Source organism: Cheilinus undulatus, linkage group 24 (genome assembly GCF_018320785.1).
Source record: "Cheilinus undulatus linkage group 24, ASM1832078v1, whole genome shotgun sequence".
Classification (NCBI taxonomy): domain Eukaryota; kingdom Metazoa; phylum Chordata; class Actinopteri; order Labriformes; family Labridae; genus Cheilinus; species Cheilinus undulatus.
This window is the reverse complement of record NC_054888.1, coordinates 9106738-9132982: the sequence shown is the minus strand read 5'-3', so window position 1 is coordinate 9132982 and position 26245 is coordinate 9106738. Positions and strand designations below refer to the sequence as shown.

At 37.4% G+C, this 26245-nt stretch overlaps 1 protein-coding gene across 3 annotated transcripts in view; it reads left to right on the top strand.

Annotated features, from left to right (window-relative positions):
* The window catches only part of mgat5 (alpha-1,6-mannosylglycoprotein 6-beta-N-acetylglucosaminyltransferase), a 149987-nt gene that overhangs the window by 50098 nt on the left and 73644 nt on the right, over positions 1-26245 (top strand). For all 3 annotated transcript variants that reach the window (XM_041782096.1, XM_041782097.1, XM_041782098.1), the window contains 3 exons: positions 12625-12701; positions 16688-16777; positions 24313-24384. In XM_041782096.1, the coding sequence (XP_041638030.1) occupies positions 12625-12701; positions 16688-16777; positions 24313-24384 (239 nt within the window). The remainder of the gene's footprint in view (positions 1-12624; positions 12702-16687; positions 16778-24312; positions 24385-26245) is intronic.

Genomic DNA, 26245 nt, shown 5'->3' with positions numbered 1-26245 from the left:
TACATTAAATCCTAGTTTGACCTTTAAAAGTCATGATTTTGGCTTTTATCTCAAGTTTTGACCTTTTTCAACTCCTAATTTTGACTTTTATCTCGTTTTTTTTACCTTTAAAAATCATGATTTGTAACATTGTTTCTTATTTTGACTTTTAAAACTCGTGAATTTGAAGTTTAATCTCATATTTTGACATTTTAAACTCACAATTTCGATATTTATCTCACATTTTGATTGTTAAACATCATGATTTTGAATTTTCTCTCAGTTTTGCTGACCATTTCAACTCCTAATTTGACTTTTAGCTCATTTTTTTACCTTTAAAACTCATGATTTTGACTTAGAAATCATGTTTTCAGAATTCTATCTCATACTTTGCCTTTAAAAAAAACATCATTTTGATTTTAAATGTCATATTTTTACCTTTAAAACTTGTAAGTTTGTCTTTTTATGTCAGATTTTGAGTTTTTAACTTATCTTGTTTACCTTTCTAATCTCAAAATCATTTAGGTTGACATCCAATGGTTAAATGTTAGACCCAAGTTCAGAATCCGGCTGCTGCTGTGATTGAGTTTGACACCCCTGTTTTAGTGCATATGTTGCTCTTAAACCTCTATATGTTTCAACATTGGTTGTGCCTTTCCATTGACGCTATTGATGCCTTTGAATCCCTTGTGGTAGCATTTTCAGTGAGCCTGGAACTTGTGTGACTTTTGGGGACTTTAATGATCTTTTTTAATCCAGTTACAATCATTTATTACTGCTAGCTTGGATGCTAATGTTTACCCTTTGTGAGGGTCTGTCAACCAATGGTAGGCTAGTGCGTTGATACAAACTGGATGGTCCTTCTCCGATTTAGTCTGCGAGACACTGCGTTTCTAAAAAGAAATTCAAATTTGGATTCCTCTGACCACAGAACAGTTTTCCATTCTGCCTCAGCCCATTTTAGATGTGACGACTGCGTGTCTGGATCATATTATTATGGACGGCATGGCTGTATTGACTCAATAATTTCTGGAAGTGTTCCTGAGCCCATGCAGGGATTTCCAGTACAGAATCATGCCCATTTTTACTGCAGTGCCGCCTGATCTTTATTTTTCACCAATTTACTCCTGTACTTTTATTGACATCCATTCACTGCCAATGCCTTGCTGTTTTAAGATCTAATTTAAGCCATTAGATCCAGCCAGTTTCACACTTATTTGCTTCCCACTGCCCGAATTGAGACGTTGAAACTGAGCCCTGGCAGATTTCACATTTCTTCAGGAAAGGTTTTTTTTTTTTTTTTTTTTTTTAAGTCATGCGTGCCTGAAAATGAAATCAATGAGAGCCACAGAGATGGTGGGGAAAGAGAAAGCAAGAGGAAGAATAACACGAAACAGATGTCTTCAATCATAATCCCAGAGTTGTCAGATTACCTCATGGAGTTGGACGTACATACTTGGGGAGAATGAGGGAAAATAACTCGGTGTAGCATTGTTTAGAGATCATGCTATTAAAGGCTAACAGATTTACTGTGTCTGCTTAGAACTGGCTGATAAGCTGAGTGTTATTTAACTCTAAATGAGCTCATCTGTTTTATGCCTCTGGATTTATGTATATTTCAAACCTCTTCTTAATTTGATCCTTTTCTCAAAAGTGTATTTAGATCATTTCACCCTGTGGTTGTATCTTGTTTTTTAAGTACAAATTAACCTCCTGTCTGCTTTTATTTGCTTATCAAAGCAGACTGAAAAGGTTTGTCATTATAACTTATGTAATTCTGTTTCTCTTCAGCTTAGGTGCTTCGTTCACGTGTTTTCCTGCAGAGGTGTGGTTTGATGTTTGGCTTATCACCTAGTTTATTGTTCAAGCGTGCCTGTTAAACTCCATGCCACCCTGCTCAGTGTTAGACTGCAGGATCAGATGACTGATAGCTGCCCAGGTGTTTTAAAGGCTCTGCTAATGCTAGCTGCTTTAACCATGTGCTGCTGGCTTTAATAGAAAGTAGATAAGATATGTGTTGTGAGAAGGCAAGAGCACATGTTGATAAAAAAGCATGCTAAGGGTTGGGTCATGTTTGATATCCACTGAGTAACTGAGTATGAACAGCAATGAAGCTGATTTCCTTGGATCAGCTCCACCTCTGCTGCCTTTGATTATAAAGGGAGCTATATTTAGCAGGTCCTTGGCAGCAGCTTCTTCTGCTTGATTAAAGCTAGAAGAAGATTTGCCTGGTGGCTCCTGCGCTCGCCAGCCGACTGGCTGAATGACAGCGTGAACGACGGGCCGACCGGTCGCTCGTTTGGTTGGTTGCTCCGCAAAGCGAAAGGATGACTGACCGTCTGAAGGACGAGCTAACAGCAGCTCACTCTGTGCTCGTGGCTCTCACATGCTGCTGTAGACGGCCACTTTAACAAGCAACAAATCACAAGTCAGGTGCCTTAAGGGAGAGCTTTCAATAAATGCCACAGTGTGATCTACAGAAAATGGAGGACACAGACGCAATAAACACAGGAACAAACAAGAGAACAACAGAGAATTTAATGAATATGGCGTACATTTTAGATGCATGAATTGTACAGTAGAGCAGCAAGAGAAGGGAATAGTACAGTACTGCTACATGATTTGTAATGCATTAAAGGTGTCCCTCAATAACAATTATATCTCAGTAAAGTCAGTATACAGTAATCGTTATATTTATATACAGTCATAGAGTGAGGGTTATTTGGATTGTGCTGTAAAGTAAATGTATGCAAACTTAAATTCCATCATGTGGGTAGCAGTCATGAGGCAGCTTACCAAACAATGTCATACAATTCCTTTTGTTTGATATAAAATGATATAATACTATAAAACACACAATGGTATGATACAAAACTAAAAATTTGGCTCATGATAACTATGATATGACACATCAAATCTGCAGTAGTTGTTATATTTCAAGACAGTTGTACAGTTTGTACAATTGAAGTTGCAATGACATAAAATGCAAAATGATACAACTCTGAGGTAATCGTTATCTTGAAAGACAGTGTCATTACTATAGCTGCTGGATTTGCGCTGTAAAGTAGTACTTTTCTAAACTAATGTTCCATCAGTAGGAGGGCAATCATAGAGCAACTCATGTGATGTTACATTATGCTATGCAATGATAAGATACAATACGTGGCAATTGTTAGCAATAATTTGGGGATTAAGGAATATGATACAGGATGATGCAGCTAATTTACAGCAATTGTAATTTTAAAGGCAGCGTCAATATTATCGCTGCTGGAACTGTGCACTGAAGTAGATATCTTTTATATTCATTTTCCATTAATATGGTTGAAAATCATTTGGCAACTCAGGCTACTTTGCGTTACATTATAGTATCTTAGAATGTTAAGTTATGATATCCTACAATATGTTAGGATATGTGACATTACGATATGTTACGTTAGGATGTTATGTGACGATGTGTTACACTAGATTATGTAACGTTTCAATATGTTACGTTACAATATGAGATGTTACAATATGTCACTTAACAATGTTACGTTATGATTATGACTTAACATTATAGTATTTTACGTTACTTTATGTGACATTACTTTATGTGACGTTACTTTATGTGACGTTACTTGATGTGACGTTACTTGATGTGACGTTATGATTATGACTAAACATTACAATATTTTCTGTTACTTTATGTGATGTCACTTTATGTGACGTCATGTTATGTGACGTCACGATATGTGGCATTACAATATTTGATGTCACAATATGTGATGTTATGATATGTTTGGTAACACTGTAATGTCATATGTAACGTCATGGTAAGTTACGTTACAATATGTCGTATAACTATATGTCATGTTATGAGATGTCATGTTACAAAAAGTCATGAAACAATGTTATGTTATGCTGTGTTACATTATGTTATGCTATGATACGTTATGTTGACATATGTTACATTGTGATATGTTATGTGAAGATATGTCACATTTGGATGTATTATGGTACAATACGTTTTGTTGCGATATACATTATATTTTGCATTACAATATGTCATATTATGATATGTTGTGTTTTGATAAGTCACGTAACAATGTTACGTTCAGATGTTACATTACAATATGTTACGTTCTGATATGTTTTGTTACAACATGTTATGGTATGATAAAATACCGTATGATGCAAAACAATAACATACAATATGTGTTTTAATAACAATAATTTCAGTATAAAGAGATACAATATGATACAGTATGAAATGATAAAGCAAATTTGCAATAACGTTATCTTAAAGACTTCATTATTTAATTGTTTACTAAAGTTGGTATCTTGTACATTCATATTCAGCAGGTGGGAATCATAGAGCAACTCAGGTTATATTGAGCACCATTATGTTACATAACATTGTGTTACGCTATCCTACATGACAATACAATGTTACGTTGTGTTGTGGTATGATACCATCTTATGTTGCATTGTGTTGTGCTACATACAGTATCAGTATTTTATGTTATGTCACATTATGTAATGTTATATGGCTGTAACAATAATTTCACAGTAAAGGAAATATGTGATGATTTTCCTACCTATATAAGCGTGAAAGTGGAACTAAGAGCAGCTCAGCTTTAACTGCTGTAATAACCAATATCAGTCTTTTTCAGTTTTTCCTGCCACTGTCTTTTTGCTAAACATAGCGCTGTGCTCATTGTGAGTCAATGGGTGCAGCTGTCACCACTACTTGAAGTGTCTTTTTGCAGCATTGGTTATAAATTGACACTATACAAATGATGAGTGACGACTGTCTTTAAATATCACAAACCAATGAAGCATGTACAGTAGCTGCCTGAAACGTGAGATTAAGTCTATTCTAACCTTAGATGACAATACTTAATATGTTTTATAGATTATGTATTTCTCAAAGCCATGTCATCATTCAACATTTCAGCTGCTCTTTAGGTAATCTATGACTTTTGTCCCCGGCTTCAGAAGCATTTCATCCTACAGATTCTGCTGTAATAATCAGTGGGGGAATGCTACCTTTTGTAGCTGTCTGTACTGCAAACTTGTCATTTGTATGAATGAATTGCATGAATTACTTCACCCTGATACAAAGCCATAATTAAAAATGGGAAATGATTAAGATAAATTTTCTGTTTACACAAAGTCATTCTTCCTCTCATATAAAGCAACGCTCATGCTCAGTAGGATTTTTTAAAGAAGATTATTGCAGCAACACTCCTGAGTTTGAAAACAAAAAAAACAGTGGCACATTATAAAACCTGGCCTCAATCAGACAAAGGGTACGATCTGTAGGATTGGCCTGCGACATCTCTGGAGAAAAACCTTTTAATCCTCCCGTTTGTTGCTCGACTCCTGCTGCCCTTGGTTGGAAGGAATAATGAGCTCTTATTGTGTATTGTGTTCATCTTGTGACCGGCTGACTCCATAAGGAGTGGCTCTCTGGCCCTTCACCTCCTCTGTGTTGTAATCAGTTAGCATGAAAATCACATTCATCATAAGGGGGGTTTCAGGGAAACTTAAAAACATATTTAACACAACTTTTCCACAGCTTTTATTAATAATACAAGACACCAGATTTTTATACTGTAGACCTTAAAGGTGCTATGACAAGCTTTTAGCCAGTTATAAATATGACTGAAATTAGTAGTGATATTTCTACACAGGCTAAAGAAATACAAAATAAATCCCTCTTTAATGTCAAAGTGAAAACAGATTTCTACAAAATAATGTCAATTTAATTAATTAACGAAAAATAAATGACTATATTAAAATTCACCCCTTTGAAGTGACTGGCCTAATTCAACAGAGGTCTGGCCAGTTGGTGCCGGTAGTCTCACTGTTAGTGGAATGGGGATCACCGGGGTGGGATGAATGTGTCTCAAGTGATTGCTGTATAAAGTCACCTGTGTCTGGAAGGTCCAGTCACTGTTTTATCAGTATTCCTTGCTACCATTACACCATGAAGACAAGGGAACACTCCAAGCAACTGAGAGAGAAGGTTATTGAAATTTATAACTTGCAACTGCATAAATTTTCACTTCTTCAAGTCAGTATTTAGTAGATGCACCTTTGGTCTAGACATTGCAATTTTACTCCATTCTTCTCTGTAAATCTGCTCAAGCTCTGTCAGATTGCATGGGGATTTGGCTTGACTGGCCCTTTTCAAGTCCAGCCACAAATCCCCTTTTTAAATTATTATTATTTTTTTTTTTATTCATGCAAAAACATTACAAGAAAGTAGAGATACAATTAGTGAAGAAGAGACACAAGACATCAAAACAAGACAATGGCATGCTACGGTAGTACATGGGTGAGGTAGAATTTAGTGTTCAGAGACGTTTGATAAGGAGTTTTTCGCTTGCATGTGAAGGGGTGTGTTGAATACTAAAACATATACGTCTACAAGAAAGTCAGAAACTGTGTTTGTAGGGAGCCAAAATGATATAAACACAACAACATACAGAAAATGAAAGAGTATCCAAAATGAGTCAATAGGACAGAAAGAATAAAGATAAATAATAATACTAACTAAAAAAAATAGAAATAATAGCCTGCTAAATAATGATAATAATAGTAACTTGTTGTGATAATGATTAATAATAATTGTAAAATAAATAATACAATAAAATATTAATGTAAATGTGATTATGTGGTTAAAAAAGCAGATACAGAAAAAAGAGGAAACATTTGTTTATGTTTACTATTAAAAGCTGCAAACGTGATGTCAATAACAGGATATTTTCATATGTTTCCCCTTGTTGTTTTTAAAACTCTTCTGTGCTGCTTTCGCTTTATACTTCCTATAGTCTTCTGCATTCATTTTCCCCTCTACCTTTACAAGCCTCCTAGGACCGGCTGCTGAGAAGCGTCCCCACAGCATGATGCTGCCACCACTGTGCCTCACAGTGGGGATGGTGTGTTTGTGGTGATGAGCAGTGCCTTGGAATTATTTTTGCATCCATCCCCTGACACATACAATAACTTTTTCTCTGAGTTGCTTGGAGTGTTCTTTTGTCATCGTGGTGTAATGGTAGTAAGGAATATTGATCAACTAGTGACTGGATCTTCCAGCCCATACAATGTAAAAATAATAAATCTTCAGGCTGATGGCCTCATTTGCTTATGTTCCATTACCAGGTAAAAACTCGTCACAGGACCCAACCCTGGTCCATAATGGTTGTCACAGACTCACTGGATAAGCTGCTCTTTACTTGTGAGGACTCCTGAATAATTTGATTAAGATATGATGCACTTGAAATTCTTTGCTACTTAAGCACTCAGTTAGAAATTCAATGTTCCAACAGATAAAAGAGGTTTTTAATAGTTTAGAGACACTTATCACGGTTTAAAATGTCAACACAACAGCTAGACATGTCATTTCTTATCAAACCATCTGTCACAGGAAGTACTTGCTTGTGATGAGTTTAGCAGAAAAGCCAGCGGTTTCACCCTGTAGTTATGATAAGTCACGGAATAAAGTTTGAGTGACCACAGATGATGAAATCGAAACATTAGGACTTCATAGTTGTTTCATTCACTCCCTTTTCCCTGTACGGTGTCTGAGGCAGAGGATGGAAGCTTGTGTTGGTGGCGTTCCATCTTGTTTAGTTACAGTACTCCAAAACATGTCATCACCTCTCTTTTATCTCATTCTTCCCTGATGCACACTACTGAGGGAGCGAGCCACTGAAATGTGTTTTTCACAGAGACAGAGCAGAACCTACAGAGGGAGGAAGTGTACCAGTCGAGTATCTGTTCACTGCAGCAGCTTTTTTGGTGAAAATAGTTGGAACCCAGCCGCCAATCAGAGACCTGACCTAGTCCTGGAACTGATTAGCTTCATATGCAAACATGCACTCGTCCTCTAAAAATCACCACCCGTGAACTCATTACATTAGCCCTGCGTCTTTCTCTAAGCTTTTATCTATTCGCTGCACAGCCCACCATTATGCATTATTTATGTTCTGCCTATAAAAGGTCAGTGGTGATGACGTTAACATCTCAGGAGGAGGATATCAAAAAGGTGATTATAGAGGAGGGAAGCCTGCATGCAAGCCATGAATGTTAATATGGGGAAATGGGAAACGAACATTGTGAAAAGACAGTACATTAACTGGAGTTTTCTTTGATCTTATTATAGAAATAAAATTATTAAATTCTCATTGGGGATATACCTGGTTCAGCTCTTAATTCTGAGGTTTTTGGTTCTTATTGAGTAAATATTTGCAGTCATCTCAGATTAGCAGTTCCAGGCTATCATTAAAAGTGATACAGCTAGCCTAGGGTGTGTTGACATTACACTGAAGTAATCTACGCTTGTACTAACACTTCTGTCATGCTTCACCTGTCGACTAGTATCTATTGCCCTGCTGTCAGCAATCCAACATGCTTACAACTACAATGCATGGTGTATCACAAGTACGGTGTAAACCATATTGCTTTCTTAGGAAAGCATACTCATAAAAGCCAAATGGCTCTTAGAACAAACAGGTGAGGCTGAGGCTAGCTGACAGTTAGCCATGCCACACGCAAATATAAGTAAGATAAAGCAAAGAAGAAGTAGCCGTATGAAAACACAATCCAGAAACGCCAGCATCTTTTCCAGGCCATTTTAAATAGACTGAAAGAAAATGGAAAACTGTTCTGTGGTCATATGAATCAAAATTTGGAATTCTTTTGTTATCTGACCACATGGATACTAGGGATGCAAGATATTGGATTTTTGCCGATATGCCAATATTTACTAAATAATATTAGTCAGTACCAAGTAGGCCTAAAACTTAAGTCCATAAAAGTCGTTCACAACAAGGAGAGACACATGCTATTCAAATTTGAATAATTTTAGAGACAAAAACATAGCCACTAACTTGTTTTTCCACGCCTCTGTAGCTCTTATAGAACGTTGTTTAGCAAGTCTGGAATTTGGGTGAATTTTCCTGGGTCTTTAAAAATTAAATCTTAACCAGTCATTTTGATATTTTTATCATTTTATATTACATTTTCCAATCATTCCTGCTGCTAGCAGCTAAAGCTGTTTGCAGGCTGTTGTTGTTCTTTGCCGAACACTGCATGTCCAAACACTTCGAAACCAGAGAGGTGAAAAAACTCATAATATTGAGAAACACACACAGAGAGGCCGTGACGTGACCCTCAGAGTCACAACAGACTGGAACTGCTTTAAAAAGTGACTGTAATTCCCAAAAGAGCAAAGACTTTTATTTTAAAAAATGTGAATATTTTGTAGATTTTTGCCTTTTTTCCGATTAGTATTTTCTTTTGTCTTTATAGTTGCGTAACTTTCTTAGAATCCAAGTGCAGCACGCACACTCTTAAAGCCCAGGTTGTCCTGAAGAACAGGATGTTTAGAAATTGACTGTGCGCCACAGGGCTGATGTTTTACAAACTTTTTAAGACAAAAAGTCCAGAAGAGACACAATGGTTTAAAAAATAGCTTAAGGGCTCAGAGGGTTAACAGTGTGCACCAATAAAAAAATAAGATATTCAGAACAGAACTGTTTGTATCCATTGCAATTTAACATGGTTTTTAATGGGACATCAAGGGCTTTTGAGCCAACTTCAAGTGGACTTTAGAGACATTTTTTCCCCTCAGAGGATTCTACTTGATTTGAGTGAAAACTAATAGGGGATGAGGTCTTCCTGAGAATTTATTAGCCAATAGACTAACTTCCCCCATGGCAAATCCTTACAAATCTCATCACATGCATGTTGCATCTCCTGGACTGCACACTGAGTTACCTCATCTTTTCTGTTGTGCTGCTTTGTTCTCTTCTTTCAATGTTTTTGTACTCGTGGTTGCTATTTCACAAGAAGAATCAAATGAGGAAGTCTATGATTTAAATCTCTCACATGACAAAGAAAAAAAGGCAGATGAAACAGCAAACAGCTGTGTCGTCCACTTTCTTGTCTCTCTGTCTATTTATGTGGCTGAACAGGAAATTGACCACACAGAATGACCATTAACTGGGCAATTTCCCCATCGGTTGGCCAATAATTCATTTCTGTGATTCCTCCTACTTCTCCATGATAAAATCCAAACTGTGATCTCTGTTAGATCATTTTGAGTGTAAAATGATAGCAGTTTTCTAGTAGCTCTCTATCCAGATCAAAAGGCAGTATGAGTCAAAAGTAAGTAAGAATTCTTTGACATTATTGAAAAAGATATCAGGTGGAGATGAGCTCAGTGTAGGTTAGGATACAGTGCTAGAGTTTCTAGAAGCAGTAACCTTACACCCTGACCCTTTGGTTTGGATTCATAAGTTTGGACAGAAGTGTTGTTGTGAAGACGACCTTTGTAACCTTAGGGCAGAACGTGGAATTAGTAAATAAGTAGATTATTGTGGAGCTAATCCATCTAAGCCTTTTGAAAACAAATAGTGAGATTTAAAATCAATTTTGTATTCCACCAGTTGCCACTGAAAATAAGCCAACTCTAGAAACAGGAAATTGCAAAGGTCAAGCTCTGATGGCAAGGTTGGAAATTAGTGGCCATCAAGTTTGCTGTTTCTGAGTGATGTCAGATAAATAGGCTAAAGAATTAAGGTGATCCAACAGAGAGATATGAGGCAGAAACATGGAACTAAATACTGGTTTTCTGCTTTTTCCTCTTTGGCTTTATAAACAGTAAGGGGGTCTAACATTCACTCACCACAGGGGCGTAGCCTCCTTCTCGCATCAGAGTGAGTAGGGCTGGGCAATTATGGCAGAAATCAAAATCACGATTAATTAAGCTTTTTACTCAATTTTGATTAATGAACAATTATTCCACCCCCAACCTCCGACTCTTATTGTTCTGTAAATATTTGTATAATTTTAAAACAAAACAACTGAAGGGAACAGGCACAGATAAACAATTTATGGTTATATATTTAATTTTTCCAAGAAAAGGGGATAAAAATTGAAAGAATTGACATGGCAAGTTTACGTTGGTTAGAGGCTCTAAATATTGGTTTTGATTATTTTCGATTAATAGCCCAGCTCTAAGAGTGAGTCTTATTTTTACTGAAGGCGTTGTGCTAGAATGGCTTGAACTGATGTCTGCTTCAAAATAGTAAAAAAAGCAGGCTGTTGCTCTGAGTAGTAGTCAAAGCAGTGTCTGTAAACACCGCCCCTTCTAGGAGTGTTTTTGGAAAAAATGGCACTATTCGTAACTCCCATAAAACTAAGCTAATTTGATGATTAACACATTTTATTCCTAAAAAGTTCTTCAGTATTAAAGTTACCTCTTTATATGTTGTTGAAAGGCTTTTGTTTTGAAACAGCCATATCAGGAAATGGAGCTTTTTTAGTTGTAGCAACTTAACCGAACTAGAATATCAAAAAATACAAATGCAGGAGAGAAATGTGCATCTCCACTGCTACAGCTCCCCCTGCTAAAGGCGTGTTTAAACTCATGTATTGCTTGTCTGCTTGTCTTGAGTCCAAGGTGGTTAAAAAAAAGCAGGCTGTTGCTCTGAGTCATGGTCAAAGGAGTGGCTGTAAATACTGTTCCTTCTTAGTGTTTTCAAAAACCAATGCTAATTGTAACAGCAAAAAAATTAAGCTAATTTAATGATTAACACATTGTATTCCAAAAAAGTTCTTCACTATAAAAGCAACCTCTTAATATGTTGTTGAAAGCTTTTGTTTTGAAATAGCCATACCAGGAAATTGAAAAACTTAGACAATAGAGGCATTTTAATCCACCAAATTCTTCAATATTAAAGTGAAGTTAATATGTTTAAAATAATGTATCTTATAGCAGTTTTATCAGGAAATGAGGTTATTTCAGTGGAAACTTTTGAATGCACCAGCCACAGAGATATGTTGGCTTATTTCCAACCCTGGCTGATGGGATTAAAACTTAGTCAGGGACGACTGCCTGGCCATGTAGACAAGGACCAAATTTAATTTCTTAGACTAGTGACGAGGTAGTAGAGCATATCAGGATCAGTTAAGTTTAATTCCTGTTTTGCTTTTGTGCTGTCTGATGAAAGTGGTGGGTAGAACTGGGCATCATCTGCGTAACATTAAATACATTGTTTTACTTCACAAAGACGGGCCAAGAGAACATGTGTAATGAGAATAAAAAAGCAGTAAATCAGTCAACAACAGGCATGAAAGACATCTGTGAAACATGGTTAGGGCTTGAGGGATGAGTGTGAGACAGCTGCATTGGCTGTACTTCAGTCCAACATATTTTCATATGTTTTGCATGATTCTTTTACAACTTGGTTCTGCACACAATGCTCAGAACTGCAGAGAACTGAACTGTGGTGGAAGTATGGATGCACAACTTATGTTCACCCATTATTAATGCCAGTTTATCCACATATTTGCTTCAGCTTATGACAAAAGGGTTACAATTTGGGGAAAACTGATGTCTGCAATGTTTGTTTCTCTCTAGAATCCTATTTTTGTTCAATGTTCTGTTTTTTTTTTTTAACATTTACAAACACTCAGAAACATATGATTCCTTATCCTCCTGATTCAAACCTCTGTAGTGTTGTTTTTTGTGAACTGCTGGGTAGAGACATGTTTGTAACTGTTCAAACTACGTACAGTAAAAGAACTTTGGTGCCGATTGACTCACCCTTATTGATTTTCTTCCCTCTCTTTCTTCCTCTCTCCCTCCAGACCTCCTAAACGGAGCGCAGGAAAAGTGCGAGCTGCCGCCTTTGGATGGTTTTCCTCACTGCGAGGGCAAGCTCAAGGTGAATCACTAACTTAAAAAACAAACACTCATAGAGACAGCCTCTTCATTTCACTCTCCACCTCATTGTTTTCCTACCTGGGAATAGAAGTTTCTGAGAAGGAAAGGGAAGGTAGGAAGAAAAATAGTGCCAACAGCTGAAATTTAAGCTACAGGAACAGAAAGGAGCAGAGCAGAAACATGGAAAGTGCACACTAGGGCTTTTTAAACAGCCATCATGACAACAAAACACATGATTTAAACATCAATAAGAAAGTTAGTAAAGGATTGATAATTTGGACTACAACCCTGATTCCAAAAAAGTTGGGACACTGTCTAAAGGCAGTTCTGGGCTGTCATTAGGCACTAGGCAGCTAGCCTAGTGTGTTGAAATTACACTGAAGCAATCTACACAATACTAACAGCTCTGTCATGCTTCCCTGCCAACTCGTATTCATCGCCCTGATACTGCTGTCAGCAATGCAACATGCTTACAGTTACAATACTGGATGTTTCACAAGTAGTGTTTACCATATGCCTCTCTTAGGCCTTGTTTAAACTACGATGTTCTGTTTCATTTAGAAATAGTTCCATGTGCTGAGAGCAGCATTTTGAAAACAAACCCCTGCACACAAGACAAGAAACACAAAAATGCTGTAAAGAAGTGATATACTGCACAAAATTAATCACCAAATCCTCCTCGTCATCATCATTGTAGCACGGCAGCAAAATTCCACGGCATACAAACACAAAACTGCTTTGCTATATCAGCCTTGTTCTAACGAAGATATCCACTGAGAAAATTTGATTTTCAATGAACAAATTTATCTCCTACAGCCTTTAGTTGCTCATGTATTTTCTCATGAAGTGCAGCACTTTCTGCTTATGAGCACAGCTGGAAAAAAGGAGAGCCTTTTCAGAACAATATGTCCTAATGTATCTGCTTCTGGGAAGTGATTACAACTATCTTTTTCTGTGCTAAAACTTTAAGAAGAAAGATACGGGCTAATTCATTTCTAGGAATCAGATAAATTATATATCTTCATTAGAGCAAGACTGAGCTATCAAAGCAGTTTTGTGTTTTCATGTTTTGTGTTTATATGTGGCGTGACCGCGCTACGACGGTGATGACAGTGATTATTATTAGGGGTGGGTATAAATATCGATTAATCGATGCATTGCAATATTTCCTCCCCAAATTCAATATCGATTCAGCAAATCCTCTTAATCGATTCACCTCCTGGCCAGTGGGGGTCGCTGTGCATGTGATTCGCGTTGTATGGACGGAGGCCGCACTCGACCAAACACCAACCAACCACAGCCATGTTATGTGAGGTTTATCACAGTTTCCAAGAGGACAGAAATATTAATCAAGTTTACATGCACTTTACTTTTTCAGTGTTTATACAGAATTGTCATGTTTTTTACTTTTGTACTCCATATGCACAAATGTTATTATTGTGCAAATTTTTATTTTCAGATGTTGTTTTATTGCTCAAAAATGTGAGGTGACTTACCAAATATGTTCACATGGACATGAAAATGATTATTAAAAAATTGTCAACAGGTTAATTGTGTATTTCTACTTCTTACTGAATCGACATTGACGCATTTAAATCAGTATCGAATCGAATTGATATCGAATCGAATCGCAACCTAAAGAATCAAAATCGAATCAAATTGTGAGGTTCTTAACAATACCAAGCCCTAATTATTATGATAATCGATGAAATTGAAGATAGATGTAATCATTTCCAAAATTTATGGCATGACTTTATCAAACAAAACTGGCACTGATAGGCCTCAAAACGAGAAAATTTCCCCTTTTCACATTTATCTCTTTGCAACATTCTCAATCCAGCTGTTATGCTGAATTGCATGCAGCTACACCAGATGGCTTGGTTCAAACTGCAACGGCTCGGTTCAGACTGCTGCAACACTCTTACATGACAATAAACTGCAACCGTAGTGCACATACATGTACATTTTCAGAAAGTTTCCTTTTGCCTGTCTAATTGGAGGCACTTAAAATGCCACAAAAGTTGTGTGTTTTCACTTAAAAACATCGTCGTGGTTTGGAGCCAAGTCTTTGTGTGCCGTGGGAATTTGTACAACCATACGTAATAACTACAACTATACAACGTGTACTCATTGCTGTCATTCATATGACTCTTCTAGGATCCCCCTGCTCTTCCACCACACGTTCCTGCCTTTCCTGTGTCCACACGGAAATCCTGGGGCAGGGAGAGAAGCCGCAAAAAAACAAGAAAGCAAAAGCAGAACAGGCATAAATGACTACAGAATGACACTGATGAAGTCAGAGGTAGTATAAAGGAGGAGCTGGGGTGGAGGAGGGTTGTAATAAAACAGCTTGCAGAGGGAGCAGCAAAGCATTAGACAGGCTTTGGATATGGCAGATCAGCTGATCCCAATTTTATGGCAGCGCTAGAGTCCATGGCCTGCCTGAACTAACGCTGTACGCTCGATCTACTTTAACATGTAAGAGGCTAATTTGTAAAGATATCGTTTATTTAAAATGGACTGAGGCAAGATAGACAACTGTTCTGTGGTTATCTGGATCAAAATGTGAAAATATTTAAGATGATGCTACCACATACTGCTCCCATCACAGCAGCATGTCAGTTTACATAGTGTCCCATCTGCTTTGGGATTGGGGTTGTAATTGCATCATAGATTGAGATTGCATAGAAAATGGCTACACATGGTCTGATTCACTGGGGTTAGTTTTTACAAATGCTCACATGGATGCAAACACAATTTCAGTTTTTGTTTCTGTTTTTCTCTGATTGCGTGGCTTTCCCTGGAGCTGATAGGGCCCTATCATACACACCATCTGCTCGGCCAGGCCCAAACCTCCACTGATACTGTCAGAACGCCCAACTGGGCGCCTGGCGCTGCCAAGGCTTGCACTCCGCATGATCACACATCCTCACACATGCACACTTAAACACCTCCAGTACACAAGCCTGTTTTTTATTCTAGCATCGCAGAATTCAAACCTACATTTTAAAGACTGGTTGTCTGCAGCTGTTTCACTAACAGGGCTCTAGCCTGGCAACAGCAGGCAAGACAGTTTTCGCATTTTATAGAGGATTGAGGTTGTTTTGAATTATTTTAGAACTATTTCCCCTGCCTTTCCATCCAAAACTCTGCGATTCAAGACCATCTGCCAGCTCTCTCCTCCATGAGCTGCTTTAAACATGTCCATTTCCTATGCCCTGCTCCCCCTAGGTTACTCCAAGTCAGCATGCATCATGTACTGCAGCCTGTCAGTCCACATCTTAGCTCAGTGACCCCTCTACTTTGCATGAATTCCAGCTTGTCATTCATGACCGTGTCACACAAATCTGCCCACAGGGGGTCAAATCAAAAGAGGAGGAAGAGAGACATGCTCTCAAGGATGCGTGTTCTTCCATCTTAGTCAGGAATGCTAATTTCGCATTGATTTATCTCTACATGTTCTCATGAGAACGATCTTGCCCTTTTCCTGTTGGCCGCTGAGAAGCTCCGCTCAATGACTTGCACATGTATCTGATGAAAAGGAACTTGTCTCTCTTTAATTCTCAAACCCAGATTTTCCATTCGATTCCAGGAACTTAAGCCAGTGACTTTTAACTCTCAGTCCTGCTTCTCTGACCTCAGAGCAGCAAAAACAGCTGAGGATATTTCCATAAGGATAGTAAAAAGGGTTGATAGTAAGCCCATGTTATAGATTCTGCAGCTGTGCATGTATTCTCTCAGCATCACAACCCTCCCACACACCACAGTAGCTGTGAAATTACAACATCAGCTTGTGTTTTTCTATCTATCCATCATAAACAGCAGAATAAAGCTCCAATAAAAGTAGTGTGGCAGCGCCAAAGTTACTTTAACAGGGCTGATAAATCTTAGAGTGGGCTCGTATATTTTACTGATAAAGTTTGGGGGAGTGGAGGTGTTGATTTGTGTGGCTCAGATTTCATCGCTCTGTTTCCTCCTATTTTTCAGTGGATGAAGGAGATGTGGCGCTCAGACTCCTGTTACGGCAACTATGGCGTGGATGGATCCACCTGCTCGTTCTTCATCTACCTCAGCGAGGTTAGTTTCTTCTCATCTCATACTAAAAAGCTTGTTTTTTTAAGGAACAGCGCCATTTAGCATTATTTTGTGGAAAATGGGGATTAAGTCGCACACAGGCTGTGCCGGTTTATACTCACATTAAAGCAAAGCATTGTTAGAGGAAATTCAGCTCATGAATTTGAGTGTAACCTTTAAAAGAAACGAAGGCCTGCGGTGCTAGCATGCTAACTTTAGCCACATTCTGCAAACCAACTTCACCATGTTTACACGATACTGGGTTTACAATATGATTTTAATATGATCATTAGTTTTTATTTTAAGGAAATTGGATAAACACTGCAATCCAAACTATTAAGCAAATGATAATTTCAAGTCCTGAACCATTAAAGCATTGGTTTTCAAACTTTTTTTCGCCCAAGGCACACCTAAGGTTAAGCCAGAATCTCAAGGCACACCATATTTAAATCGACACAAAATAGACTTTTTTAAATTATGTTATAGTCAAGGCCTAAAAGGGGGAGAGCTTCCTGGGTCCCTGCCAATAGGGGGATCATGGAGACGGCTAAAGTGGGTTAAAAGTGATGAAAAAACATGGCTGATTGGGCAAAAAGTGGCAAAACAAAGTCAGGAATGGGCGAAAATTGGTAAAAAAAAAAAAAAAAGTGGCCAAGCAATGGGTTGGAACTGGCAAAAACTTGTTGAAAGTGTCAAAATAGTGGCAAAAATGGGTTTCAAATGGCCTGAAAGAAGGGTTAAATGTAAAAAAGGGTTTATAATGGGTTGAATGTGGCAGAAAGTTCCAAAAAAGTGGCAAAAATTGGTCAAAAGCAGTAATAAAAAAGTAGCAAAAATGCTAACAAAACAGCAGCAAAATGATTGTCATAAGAAGTGGCAAAAATGGGTAGAAAAATTGGTTAACTTGGTTAAAAGTAGCATGAATGAATAATTTCAACACCTATGTTTTTCCCATGCTTTTCATCTCTTAATGAGGTAACTGTTAGCCAGGATGCTATCACCAATGCTACTGATCCAACACATACACTGATATCATTAATAAATCCTAACTGGGGTGGGCCCATTCTCTGGGGTTTTTCAGGGGTCCAGCCAGATCTGTGGACAGGCCTGGTTACATTACTTGCCATAAAGTTGTAGTAATAATGTATTTTACAGATTCCCATGGCACACCTAGACCTGCCTTAAGGCACACTAGTGTGCCTTACCACGCCATTTGAGAACCACTGCGTTAATGCATAATTCAGGTTTTATGAAAACTATTTTTTATTATTTACAACAGAGTTCCAAAACATTTTGTAGGTTGTAAAGAACTAAAAATAGTCAAGATGTCAGAATACCCACCCAGAGCTGCTGTTTTGATGTGAACTGCCTCCCACCCTCATAGATCTTTAGCTTGAGGATGCTCCAAAGGTTCTTAATAGGGTTGAGGTCAGGGGAGGATGGGGGCCACACCATGAGTTTCTCTCCTTATGCCCATAGCAGCCAATGACACAGAGGTATTCTTTGCAGCATGAGATGGTGCATTGTCATGTGTGAAGATCATTTTGCTACGGAAGGCATGGTTCTTCTTTTTGTACCATGGAAGAAAGTGGTCAGTCAGAAACTCTTTACACTTTGCGGAGGTCTTTTTCACACCTTCAGAGCTGGGCCTACCAGCTCTCTCCCCATGATTCTGGCTCCAAACATGACTCCGCCCCCTCTTGGCTGATGCCACAGCCTTGTTTGAACATGGTGGCCATCCACCAACATCCACTACTCCATCCATCTGGACCATCTTGTCTTGCAGATTGTAGGAGTGACTCTTTCATTATAGCACGGTTAGTGACTGCACTCTGTCCAAGATTCAGAATTTTCAGGAAGGGTTTCTCACAGAAGAGATTTGAATATTGTGTGGGAGGAAGGGAAAAAAAATTAAATTTCCATTCAAATTGAGTGAAAAATGTAACCAAATTCTGGTAAAGAATACTCAAGCCAGTGCACAAACACTACAGTCACATGAAACAGGAAGAAGCCTCAGCAGCATTAGCCCTAGTAAAATAACGGGAAACTTGATTAGAATGTGGCATTGAGCTTATTTAGCTGAAGAAATTGGAGAAGTGTTACATTTCCCTCTTGTTTTAAGGCGTCTCTTTCTCTGGTTAATCATTGGTGGGCAGCTCTGCCTTTGACAACAGGAGGAGAAACTGGCCACAAGCCTCTGTACACATCATAAGATCAGAACCAAATCTCTCTTGGTGCAGCCTGTTCTCAAATTCAAAGTAATCAAAGTTTTGAAAATAACAGCACGATGAACACTGCTTTTGCTAACCTGGTTTAAAACTTAAAGCTGCAACATACGAGCTTTACATGAAAATTTCAGACCTATAGTCTCCATGCAGTGTTCCTTTTACCTGAGGGTTATCACAGAACAATACAGCGCTAAAAATAAGAGCAAAGGAGAGAGGTAGGGGGATTTCATTTTTAATGAGAGCAAATTATTGCGGAGGATGGTGTGGGAGAAAGTGGAGATGATTCAGTGGGAAGGAAAGGGGGACTCGGGGTGGTGTGAGATGCTTCATGTAGAGATGAGTTTTCAGCCTCTAAGGGAGGACTCGTAATGACTTTCTTGTCTTTAGTCGCTCTGTGTCGAACAGGGAAAAGCAACTTTAGAATGAGGGAAACACTGATTGATTGTGCTTAAAGGGATTTTGCAAAGCCAGTGAACATGACCGTTTTTCAAAACTATTAAAAAACATGACACTGTTGAATGAAATGAAGTCTGATGCTGAAGCTAATCAAGTTTGTTGATTGTTTTAATATTTCTATACATCTGTATAATTGCCCATTACCCTCAAAACAACATTTTTTATTACTTTTTTCTTTTTGCCCATTTTTGCTGCTTTTCCACTACTTTCCCCGCATTTTTCCCCACAGTTAACCCATGTTTGCTGCTTTTTACTTATGTTTCCCCTTTTTTTGCTACTTTTAATCCATTTTTACTGCGTTTTGCATGTTTGTCACTTTTTTTTTTACCACTTTTAACCTATTTTTGCTTTTTCCACCCATTTTTGCCACTTTAAACCCATTTTTTGCTGCTTTTTGCCAGTATTTGTTGCTTTTCTGTGCCAACCTTAACCCATTGTACTGCTCTTTGCACTGATTTGCCACTTTTTTGTTACTTTTTGCCAATTTTCTTCCACTTGTAGCCCTTTTTTTTTTGCTGCTTTGCACCCATTTATGCTGATTTTTGCCCATTTTTTGCTCCCTTTTGCTTCTTCTTTTTACAACTTTAACCAGTTTTGCCACCTTTAACCCATTTTTGCAACAAGAGTAGCTATTATTCAGGTTAAAAATAACATACGGTTATCACAGCTCACCATTACAATGGACCATGATTTTGATCCCCCAGTTTGGATGGGCCCCACACAGCTTTCACATTTAGCCTTGCTTATTATCATGCTGATTTATATCAAAGTGTTTTTTTCTATAGGAAATGTTATTTTATTTAGATATTTGATGCAAATAAAGAATGAATGTAGTCTCGTGATTGGTGGCTCTGTTGAGAAGTTGGGCCCTACAGTGTTCCCAGCTAGATTGGCAGAGTAGAGGAAGGAAGGGGGAGAAAATTGCTCAAAAGAAGTAACGAACTTAGTGATGTTCCTGGCGTCTATTTTCCTATTCACCTAAATTTGCATTTAAATTTTGTTTTAAATGGCTAATCTAGGGAAATGCTCAGAAAAAAGTCACATTTTTCCACAAGGTCAATTATGTCAGTGAGTAGCTATATGAAGTGAAGTTGGTATGCAGAGTAGAGTGTGGCCAAAGTTAGCTGCTAGCCTAGCGACCCTAAACCTACCCTTCCCTAATCCTAAACCTGACAGCTTACATGCAACTTTTTTTTCTATTTTCTTGTTCAAAATACTTATAAAATGCCTTTCAAAGATGCTAACCCCCTAGCATCTCATGTAAACATTTCATGGAGAGGTTCAAAGCTCTTGCAGGAGGCAGCACCTGCTAACTGCAGTGGCTACCAGTGGCTGGAGGCTTCATTACACTTTTCAAAGAGCATTTGACTGAGATTTCAGGCCTGTGTTTATAAAAATAAAGACAAATAAGTAGCTAAACTGACTCATAAATCTTGCGCTAGCTAGTTTGATATTCATATGTAACTGTTAGGCGGCTAACCATGAACATGCTGAAATGAAACAGTCATTGAACGTACCATAAGCATCTTTAACTATGAAGTTTATCAGTAAAATACATGGGCTTTTTGGTTAGGGGAAGAGTTGTACCAAAAGTCTTGGCTCACCAGTGTAATATATCTTCATACACTATAATGGCTATTTTGGCTTCACGTCTGACACAGCTGCCTGTTATGAATATTGTATACCAGCTGAAAGCATCTCTAATATAGAGCAGAGAAAGTCCAGCCTGATCTGTATAGAAATAGAAGTGAGATGGACATCAGCAGGTCCATTAGAAGGACAGAACCGGTATTCTATTTCCTCTCTCTGTTCGAGAACATCAAGTTCTTCTGAAACAGGCCCACAAACACAAACACATTTGCTTTTAACATCAACGATTCAACAGCCCCCTTCCCTGGTCATGCGCTGCCAAGGTTGCCATGGCAGTAAGCATGTATTCCCATCTGGAAACAGCTGCGATCAGCCTCTCCGTCCATTGTAACTTGTCTTTGCAGCACACACAAACAAGACAGCCAAACACACTCCTTACCATGTATAATTCATACTTGTCGGCCAACACATTAACCTTGCAACAGGGGCGAACCTCAGAGGGCAGCATATCATGATGAATGTCAACTCTAGAAGGTCAGGGCTAAGCTTGCATGATTTGTGTGTGCTGTGGTTTGAGAAGGAGCAAAAAAACACACCCTACAGTTTGTTTCTTGTTGCTGAGATAGGCAAAACACACAATGCACTTCTCCTGAAGCTGCTCTGTGGTTAAAACGCTAATCACGCTCGATAGAAGAGGACGAAAGGAGGTTGAGGAAGTGGAGGGAATTTAATAAACATATATAACCATGGGAAAGAGAACCAGTGTTCTCCAGCATGTTGGATATGCTATCTCACAGCAAGTTTCAGTCAATCTAGCCACAGACAAAAAGTTGGAGCTGGGGCAGGCATTATCCCCCTGGGTAACACCTACAGTGCACCTGTCAGTCAGCTATGCCAGTTTCATATTTGACTGATGTCCATGTATATCAGTCCATGCACTGATTGTGGGAGCTAGGGCTGATGTGGAGACTATTTTCTTTTTTGATAAAAATATGGCCCAAGAGCTCGAAAACTTTTTCAGCTCATGACTCGAATGAGAGGTTTGATCTCAAAACCAAACTCGATGTTGAAATTGTTTGATCATGCCACTTTTTAACATCTTTTCACCAATTTTCCACCCATTTTACCAATTTTAACCCATTTTCAAGATGTTTTTTCCACTTTTTGCCATTTTTAACTCATTTTGTCACTTTATTTTACTTTTAACCCATTTTGGCCACTATTGTACCACTGCTAGCCCATTTTTGCCCCTTTTTTTAATACTAAGAGCCCATTTTCGCCACTTTTCTGTACCGCCACTAGCCCATTTTTGCCAGTTTTATTGCCACTTTTCCCCATTTACCCCACTTTCTGTCACTTTAATGCATTTATAACACATTTCCACCACTGCATGCCACTACCAGCCTAATACCACTTTTTTTTAAATATAATGCTACTTTTAACCCATTTAGCCATCTTTTTTGTCCACTTTTTATACAGCTTTTTTTTCTTGCCACTACTTGCCCATTTTCACCACTTTTTGCCCCTTTGATGGCACTTTTGACCCTTATAGTCACTGTTTATTGGCACTCTTAAGCCATTTTTGCCGCTTCTGCCACTTTTAATCAATTTTGCTACTCATTTTGCCCACTTTTATTGCCACTACTGGCCAATTTCTTGTCAATATTATGTCGCTTTTTTAACCCATTTAGACATTTTTTGTCCACTCTTAGCCCATTTTTATTGCAGCTTTCAATCAATTTTGCCACTTCATTTTCCCATTTTAACAACTGTAAGTCACTTTCTAACCATTTCATTTTTGCTGCCACTTTCTAGCCCATTTTCACTACTTTTTACTAATACAATGCATTTTTTTGTCCTACTTAGCCATTTTTTCCACTTCTAGCCCATTTTTATGACTTTTTGTAACTTTTAACCCATTTCTACTAATGTTAACCTTTTTCACAATGTTTCTGCAACTTGTAACTCTTTGTTTAGCCACTGTTAACCCATTTCCACCACTTTTACCCCACTTAAAACCCATTTCATCCACTTTTTGCCGTTTTTGCTTTGTCATTCATGGATTCATTTTTTTTTATTCAACAGTGTAGAATTTGTTTTAGGAGGATAAAAGAGGTAAACAAAGGGCTAATACTGCACTACTTTATTCACTTAAATGTATAAATTAAGGCTGTCAAAATTAATGTCAATTAATGCAATTGTTAATTGCAATTAATTCCATTAGCTCAGCTTGTTGTTTATTGCGATTAATCATATGCTTTACTGTTCCATTCATTCATCTTTGATGTGGCCACTACAGCTTCTTCCTGCAGACACGGTGATGTGAAACAAGTCCACCACTGCACATTAGTGTCTCTTTTCACGTTAAAAATCTCACAGACGGCTCAGAGGACAAGTCAAACCTCATCTGAACCTTGTGTTATCAAACATTTACCTTTTCAGTGTTCCTTTATTTACTTTCAGTCCATAACAAGCTCCTTTTTCTGTGGCCAAGTTCGTGTTAAAATCTTCACCCTATGAAAGCAGGTCTGTACCAAAGTCATTTACTCTTAGAAAGATGCTAAACAAAAACAGCTCTCAATGCAAATACTGGAATACGATTAATCACGATTAAATCTTCCTGATGTTATTTACATGAATGTCAAAGTAGAAGAGCACCAAAAGAAATGTTAAGAGTAGAGCGTTGTTCACCTCTCAGGACAGCTCACTCATTCAAATGCAGGGAGACGCCACTGCAGTGCAACTTGTGGTTATTTTCTGGATGTGTTTTCATGATAAGTGATAAGACTCAAAATTACACCAAAAAAATGCTGGAGCAACAGCGGCATATCAAACAACTCAGAAATGAGTTTCCAATAGCTCTCTGTTCTGCACAGCAGTCGACAAACATCAATCCCCTTCTCCACAGAATGAATCCACTCAGTTGAAAATGTCTTTGACCCATATTTCGAGTTCAGCAGCTGAAAATAACCGACCTTTATCGCTCTCCAAACATACAAAATATACATGTCAAACAGCCAAGAATCCAAACAAATTTAATTGCAATTTATGCAAATCACATAAACTACAAACAACTTTAAAATGATTGCAAGCTGAAGGAAGAACTTGAAGCTAACATTGTTAATGTTTCATTTCAACTCCAGTGGTGGAGCTCTTAATTAATCCTGCATTAGCGGACTGATGTGAATATTATTTTTGTTTGGTTGTTTCAGTCTGTGTTCCTAAATGCACACCTCCTGAAAATCTGCTTTTCTTATCTGATAGGTGGAGAACTGGTGTCCTCGTCTGCCCTGGAGGACAAAAACTATGACCCAAGAAACGGACCGGAGAGGACAGGTGAGAAAAACACAACACTAGTAGTAAACTCACAACGAGGCTTTGGTTCTCAATTAAGTGCAGACATCCAAGCGCCTAGCTATAGCAGCATGTGTTATCTACCCATGAAATGCAAAACCTTCCTGTCAGCCACTATCAGTGAATTTACACCAGGAGTACAAGCTGTTGCCCTCAGAAGGCTTCGCCTGCCATGCTGGTTGTGCGTTGGATCGCGGGCCTATTGTATGAGGATCAGCGGAGGTGAAACAAGTCCTCCTCTTTTGTGAAGGAAATGCTGTTTTTGCCTTATCCAGTCTACATCTAAGAATGAAAACAAACTGGTAGATATCAGATACATGCATACAACTGATTTTTCTCTTAGTCTAAATAGCAAACTCCGACCTAACAAACGTATCAAACTGGAGTCACACAAGTACAGCATCTCTGTAAGCTAGCACGATGAATACAAACAACTGTTTGAGTTTAGGTTCTCCTGCTTGAGAATCAAAATTAAAGATCAGTGTTCTGCATGTTTATCCCTCAATCAAGACAAAGTAAATAAGCGTCAAATACAGGGCCAGTATGTGACCAAATATCTTAATCGCCCCCTTGTGGCGAACTATAGTATTGGTGAAATGGGCTGATGTTACTGTTTAAGGCTCTGAATTACACTCATTTTGGAAGAACTGAAAATACTTAAACCATAGTATGTACAATAGACCAAAATATTAATATTGTTTGAGAGTCTGAAAATCCAACTTCCTCAAAAAAAAGCTGAACCTTGTATTACTGCAGTATGACTCCTGTTTTACATGCTTACACATCATTCTAATGCACTTAGATGAATCTCTACATTGCAGAAAATAATCTGTGGGTAGCTGACAGTAAATTTGTGGTTAAGAAATATCTCATTAGATTTGTTTTAGATTTACAAGAAATATGTTGCAAACACATCCAGCCAAAGCTAATGTAGACTAGTTAATACAAGATTATCACTCTGAGAATAGTAATGTGCATTATTTTAATTTGTCACTGTGTGGAATTTACAGAAAACTCTGACAGTGTTATGATCCTAAGGATTAAATGTTGATAGCGCACACTTGAGCCCTCACTTTTATATTGTAGCCAAAATAACCAAATTGTGACTTTTAATTTAATGTATGTATTTTCTAGATATAATTAAGATTTAGTGTTCTGTATTATTTATTTATTTATTTTAATTCTGATTTTCATTTCAATTATGTATTTTAATTTTGAATTAATTTTAACTTTTTAAAAAATTAATTGATTTTTTTTCATTATTTGAAAAAATAAAACATACAGTATAATAATTATTATATTTTTGATGTTTTTGTTTTTTAATGTATTAACTTCAATATTTTATTATTCTTATTATTTTATTTTCTAATTATTCTTAGATTGATTTCAGTTTTGGGTTTTTTTTCAGTGTTAAATTCTTTTAATTTGACGTTTATTATTTTAATCTAAATGAAATCTTTTGTTTTTTACATATTTTTTAAATTTACAATATGGTTTTGATTATTATTATTATTTTAATAAATGTTTTACTCATACATTGTAGGTTTAATATCCTATTTTTATTTTAATGTTACTTTCTTAACTAGTTTTTGAAAGTTGTTTTAAATTTTTCATATCCATGTTGTTTTCTTTTAATTTGTTTTTCCTTTTTTTTTACTAGTTATAATTTTTATTTATTTAATTTTAAAAAGGTATGGTATTATTGTAATTATTATTCTTAATGTTTTATTTATTGATTTAAGTTTTATATTTGTTTTCCCCAATTTCAATTTTTTTATTAGTTTTTTAATTTATTGAAATTCTCTTTTCATTTAAAGTGTGAATTCTGTTTATTTTTTTATTG